Source organism: Sinocyclocheilus anshuiensis, unplaced genomic scaffold, assembly GCF_001515605.1.
Source record: "Sinocyclocheilus anshuiensis isolate Anshui unplaced genomic scaffold, SAMN03320099.WGS_v1.1 scaffold154, whole genome shotgun sequence".
Classification (NCBI taxonomy): Eukaryota; Metazoa; Chordata; class Actinopteri; order Cypriniformes; family Cyprinidae; genus Sinocyclocheilus; species Sinocyclocheilus anshuiensis.
This window is the reverse complement of record NW_015546101.1, coordinates 2,475,334-2,482,065: the sequence shown is the minus strand read 5'-3', so window position 1 is coordinate 2,482,065 and position 6,732 is coordinate 2,475,334. Positions and strand designations below refer to the sequence as shown.

General features: G+C 35.6%; 1 protein-coding gene across 3 annotated transcripts in view; it reads left to right on the top strand.

Moving 5' to 3' along the window:
• The first annotated feature begins 721 nt into the window (after nucleotides 1-721).
• Nucleotides 722-6,732, top strand: part of LOC107700463 (transcription factor PU.1-like) — a 7,695-nt gene continuing 1,684 nt past the window's right edge. For 2 of the 3 annotated variants that reach the window (XM_016502118.1, XM_016502117.1), the window contains exons 1-5: nucleotides 722-770; nucleotides 958-1,462; nucleotides 2,030-2,122; nucleotides 2,223-2,301; nucleotides 4,038-4,231. In XM_016502118.1, coding sequence (XP_016357604.1) covers nucleotides 1,421-1,462; nucleotides 2,030-2,122; nucleotides 2,223-2,301; nucleotides 4,038-4,231 — 408 coding nt within the window. In that variant the 5' untranslated portion in view covers nucleotides 722-770; nucleotides 958-1,420. The remainder of the gene's footprint in view (nucleotides 771-957; nucleotides 1,463-2,029; nucleotides 2,123-2,222; nucleotides 2,302-4,037; nucleotides 4,232-6,732) is intronic. The other variant, XM_016502119.1, reaches the window with a different exon arrangement.

The following is a 6,732-nucleotide window of genomic DNA, read 5'->3' as shown; positions in this document are numbered from 1 at the left end:
CAGTAACTGTTATTATGGGGCTACATGCAAACATGATCATACTGTGTTAAATGAATAATACAGAAATACTATTGTACATAAACTCAAAGGTAATCGCTTAGGGTAATTTGTATCATGTGATTTGCCTGACTATTGTGTGTGCTTTTTATATTTAAAGGCTCCAAAACTATCTTTTGCAGTTAAAAAGTATCCCATATATAGAACGAAGAAGCATGCATACAAACACTCACAGAGATAAATGCAAAAAAGTACAATCTTTTGTTATATATAACATTTTTATCTTTATCTTCATGCTGCAGCTTAACTTTGTGATAAGTTAGACATGTGGTATAGTAGATGAGGACACTAAATGGCGTTTCATACAATGTACTGTATTTAGATCACTGAACATTTTGGATTATTTCAAAGCATTCACTGTAGACTCGGTAAACTGTCTATGTATGCAACTTTCTCTTCTGTAAGTGATTTTTTACGATATTGTTAATTCTATGACCAGAAGAAAGGCAGACAGAAGGTTTGAGACAGGTGGAAAGTTTGATAAAGATAGAAGCATGTTTCATCATTGTCATTCAGGATGTTGTATCTCCTCTCCCAGCATGTACTGATGCAGATAGGAAATGCAACATGATCAGCCATCTTATCTGTTAGTAGGTGCTCTGTCTGCAACCATGATGAGGCTGAAGCACAGACTCCAATGATGTGAACTTTAGACCAACTAGAAGTTTTCCCTGATTTATTTATGGATCAGTTATCTGATACATTTTTAAAGGGTATGTGATATATTTGTCAGATTTATTTTATTCACTCATGGATTTATCGCTTTAATTACCAGACCAAAATCTGTTCTCTAAAAAAATTTAAAGCATTTTTAATAGCGAAAAGTCTGGAAAGTTTTTACATAAAACATTACATTTCTGAAAATGGCACCAAATTTGTGTATTTTCATCCTGCATTAAGTACTTTCTATAGAACAACAAGCACCATGGAGGTGGACAGGAAGAAGAGCGGTCAGCTGAGCTGTCTCTGATTGGCCACTGGGGGAGTTGACACTTTACGCCTATTCTAACTGCAGAGATAAAATCCCCACCTGCCATTACCCTAAAATCAGGAACCTCCAGCGAATACGCACACACTTACCCACACACCCCAAAAATAAAGAAGTAACAAACAGAAACTCTGTCCCTTTTCTACGGCCACTGCCAGGGTGGGTTGCCCTCTGCAGTGTATCTCTGGTTGGCTTCTTTTTTGGGCCTTTGGATACCTTTGAGGCCCCCCGCGTGATAAGGTGTGTGTGTTAGATCATTGGTTTCATTTGGTAAGAGGAAATTTAGCAGAGTTGAGCAATGGTACGGGGACAGTTTTGAAAGCCCTTGAGAAAGCATCAGAGTTGCAGATCGAAGTGTCAGGTGGCGAGGAACCCATGCTGCATCCGTACAGAATGGAGGGGTACATCATCACACCCGTGAGTATTTTTTTATTCACTAAATGGTCCTAATATGATGCCGCTGCCTTTAATAGATGCATACATGTACACAATGCACTTTTTGTTATATTGCTGTCAGTGTGTCAAACGGCATTACGAGGACTTGCCATTGTGGACGTACTAGTTACCGTAAGAACAGCTGGATCTTTTTTTTTTTTGACATCCGTCAGTCTTTTATATCTTTTGGATGATTTGTACATTTTTTGTGTATGTATTTATATATTTTTTTTTTAGAAATGTAAAACAGTTAGTGGCAAGGTGCATACGTGCTTGTGCCAACAACTTCAGAACGACAGTCTATTGATATTCAGCTACTTGTGTTGGTTTTAAACATCTTTATTTATGTGTAGTGGATCAATTAGAGACCCTTTGACAGTTTAGTTAATTCATATGGGTTTGGATATTATACAGAATATTAATGAATATATGTCTGTAATTATAGCTAACATGTAGTGGTATGTTTGTTGTAACAGGCTATGATTTACATCAGTGTAATGGAAAATAAACTGTTCTCCAAAATGTATAATAATCATAATTTCTACATAGAAAGAAGAGAGTAGAGAGAGAGTAACCTGGACTGGCTGGATGTCACAGACACCGTCTGTACAAAAAGATTACTGGGCAGTTTTAACCAAAGATGTGAGGCTTTTCCTATATTGTACAGTGTATTATTATTTTGGTGTTGGCTCCAGTCATTCAAACTGGTCATCATTTGTCTCTTATCTATTTGCTTTTCCAGCAAACAGAGGAAATGTTTGAATCAGAGATGTATCGACCACCAATGGAGTATCAGTATGTCATTGACGAGAGTCAGAATGGTGAGTTCCTTGTAATTAAAAATTATAAGATCATCACAAATTAAATGGTGGTGTGTGTGTGTTTTTTTTTTTTACTCAGGAAAAACTAATGACATTCCACAAACAGCTTCTATTAATTGATGATAAAATAATGCAACACAATTATTATCCAAAGTTAGGCTTAGAAAATATATATCTATAAAAATTAAAATTAAAATTAATGGGGTTGATAGCTGTTGTCTCTCAGCCTCCACTCCTGCCCATTCACTTCCCAGTGTCATTATTATAAACAGGTAAGTGATATCAAAATAAAGGTCATCCAGAAATAATTAATCAAACAATAGTCAAAAATTAAAACCCATAAATCAGATTTTATAAACCAACAATTTACCAATAGATTAATAAACCAATAATTAATTTAACGTAGGATGAACACATGTATTTAAATCTAACAACTTCAATATCTCTCTTTAACCACAGAAGGTTTTTTTTTTTTTTTACTTTCTTTTTCCCATTCAGCCCCAGTTAAGCAAAGTGCTTTGACTAAATGGCCTGCATTTTTGAAGATGTCTTCTTACATATAATCAGCTTCATAGATATTACTGACCCCTTGCAAAGTGTTATAACACCTAAAGAGGCCCATGTAAACAGCATCTTGTTATATTAAGCTAACGGATCAAAATCACACCCAGGGCAGCTGGGACTGAACTGTAAGGGGACGTTAGGAGAGCGAGCGAGTGGAACCGGGCGAGTGACCTAGCACAAAGCAGGAAACAGATGCCTCGTTCTGACAGGCAAGAAAACTACAGACGTAGAACGACAAATATCCCCAAGGGTTTCTGTCCAAAATGAGACAATATAGCAATTTAGCTATGTAGGCGTCTGAAATAGTGTGTTAAACAGTAGCAGCGGTTTCTGTCTTTAAGACTGAGGATGGTGATTGCGTTTCGTTACTGTATGAGAGTCATTTTTAAAACAGTTTACGGTGACCTTTGGTTAGACCTTTGTGTTATTTAGTCAGCCCTTTCGACAGACAGCCATGTGCTGATTTTCGAAGAAGTTAAAGGACAGAGAAACTGAAAACTGTTCTGAGTTTCGTTATACAGGAGTAAAGAAGTGGCGAATAAATTCTCCTTTTCTTTTTTACAAGACTTGTCAAACTACTTATGTAAAAACTATTTCTGTTCACTGGAGGAATGTACACATATGTTTCTCCAGAAAATGTAATAAATATAATATACAACTTGACTACAACTTTTATGAACACTAGTGAGATTTAAATGCCATAAAATTAGATTGCTCACAGTGATTATGTGAGGAAAATATTGAAAATGAAAACACATTTAAGTGACAGGTGCACAAAAACATGCTGTAGATTATTTTCTATGTTTCTATATAAGACTATATAATAATCTAACTGTTAAATACAATGGCAAAAAAAAAAAAAATGCTTGAGGCTAGTTAAATACAATGGCAAAAAAAAAAAAAATGCTTGAGGCTATTAAAAAACTGCAAAGGAAATGGTGGTGTGAACAGGAAACAGAGTGACACTCAAAGTCCCAGGGCTTACAGTGAGAAAGTAAATGTAATTTCTTGCATGCGATTGAATTGACGGACAGAATAACGTGACATGGTTGATTTATTAGTTGCTGGTACCAGCTTACACAGAGAGCATGTGACGTATTGTCATATTTCTTTCGCTTGTTAAAAGATGCTTTCTGCTGACCCTCCGTTTCAACTTCACTGTCCTTGTCTAGATCACGCTTGGGATTATAATACACATCATGTCCATCCAGTGGATTTCGAGAACCTGCCAGAGAGCCACTTCACAGAGCTACAGAGCGTACAGCCACTACATGCATCAAATGTGCATCGCTTCCCAGAAGTTGAGTCGGGCCATTTTATCGACCCAGGCCTGACCGGGCATCACCTCACTCTGCCCCCTCCACAGGTGAGACCTACATTATCTAGAAAACACCTGCTATTAAACACCCACATCACTTTCATGTCTTTCACTTTCATTTTATGTGTGAGAACACCTTCTTATATGTTTTGATGTCTTCACACAAGTTCTGTGTGAGCTCTGGCCACATTATTGGTGATGAAAAGTGACCATTTTGTTGAATATAGTGCAGAAGACATTTCAGAACAGAGCAATCTTGCTTGTATTTCTATAACATTGGGTTTAATAACTTTTGGTTAAGTTTATCTGATGCTTCGTGACACAAGTGGGTGTTGATGCTGGTTAGGAGGTTGTAGAAAGCATCTGTGCCCAAGCTATTGCTCAACTAAGCCTTATCCTGACCAAAACTCAACACTGTCACCATAACTGCAAGTCTGCACACTCATCAACTGCCGTTACACAGAACATCCCCACTTACACAAACAAAACCACTCTTTATTGTGACACTAACATTCATGCGCACACATGTTACAGCTTGAAAACAGTTAAAACAACACTTTGCGCAAACACAATAAGACATGCATATGATGTTAGCATTTATACAGAAAGCATAATGTAATTCAACCCTTATTGGTTTATTAGCTTGTTTTGGGCAGTTAATTAGAAAATAGCTACATTCTAGAAACCTTCTACACCGGCGTTGATTAAAAAAAAAAAAAAAAATGTCTGTTTGCTTAACCATTTTGTGGTTGTTTTTTCTGATATTTGAACAAAAAGATGTGTATTAACATGTATATTGACTGTTCTGTGGGTGGAAAATCAGAGAGAACCTCTTGAAAGAGATCATTTAAGATATTTTTTGCATAACGCAGTGATTGATTTCCCTTCCTTTGGTTGGACTTAACCGTAAAGTCTATCGCAAAAGAAAGCTTTTCCTTTGTAGACGTCCTTGTAGGAGGAAGCAGAGATCCGTCCACATCAGACTGATATACTGCCTGTCATACGTGCTCAGTCTCATTAGCTTGTTTTGGGCAGTTAAATAGAAAATAGCTACATTCTAGAAACCTTCTACACCGGCGTTGATTAAAAAAAAAAAAAAATGTCTGTTTGCTTAACCATTTTGTGGTTGTTTTTTCTGATATTTGAACAAAAAGATGTGTATTAACATGTATATTGACTGTTCTGTGGGTGGAAAATCAGAGAGAACCTCTTGAAAGAGATCATTTAAGATATTTTTTGCATAACGCAGTGATTGATTTCCCTTCCTTTGGTTGGACTTAACCGTAAAGTCTATCGCAAAAGAAAGCTTTTCCTTTGTAGACGTCCTTGTAGGAGGAAGCAGAGATCCGTCCACATCAGACTGATATACTGCCTGTCATACGTGCTCAGTCTCATTGGAAGGTGCATGATGCTTGGAGAAAAAAAAAAGTTCTGGGTTTTAGCTAATTTTATAATAACAAAGATTTTTTTAATGGTTTTGAAAGGAGACCTTTATGCTTACCAAGGCTGCATTTATTTGATCGAAACTACAGTAAAAATATTCATATTGTGAAGTAGTATTACAATTTAAAATAACTATTTTATATTTTATTTTATTATATTTTAAAATAGTATTTATTTTTCAGGAGCCATTACTCCAGTCTTCAGTGTCACGTGATCCTTCAGAGATAATTTTAATATGCTGATTTGGAGCTTAAGAAACATTTCTTATTATTATCAAAGTTGAAAACAGTTGTGCTGCTTTAAAGTTTTGTGGAAACCATAAAACCGCACGTTTTTCCCCCTCATAATTCTTTGATGAATAGGACATTTAAATGAAGTATAAATATTTGTAACATTAGAAATGTTTTTATTGTCACTTTTGATCAATTGAATGTATCCTTGCTGAATAAAACCATTAACACAACATAAAAAAAATCATACTTTTGAACTGTAGTGTAACATTACCTAACCCAATTTACTTGTCACAAATTTACTTGGCCCTAAACATTGTAAATATTGACTGCAGTAATTTACCATGGTAATCATAGTTTCTGCCATAATAAAAGTTGTTACAGTTATTGTAACTACTAAAATCATTATGAGATCTCCTTTAAACAGTGTAAACCTTTTTTTTTGTTTTTTTTTTTGATGATAGTGCGACCACAATTTAATGCTGAGCCACAACAATAACTGTTATTTTTGGCGGAAACTACAGTTACCATGTTAATTTTTAAAGGGACTGTTCTGTGAATTCAGCAGCAGTTAATCTGTAGATTAGTATTTTACACCTCAAACCCTAAGCAGTGACAGCTTTTTCCATTTAAGCCTTGCATGTACAAATTTAACTATTTGAGGAGAGCAATACAGCTTTCTTGGCTGAGCGGATGAGTATCGCTCTATCATGCTGAAAAGTGTTAACTGCAAAAACATAAGTTATATATATATATATATATATATATATATATATATATATATGTTCTAAAAACAGGCACGTCTTTAAGAGCCTAAATGCACATCAACTACCATCTGACCTCTGAGGCCCTGCACAAAATAAGGGAATAACAAAT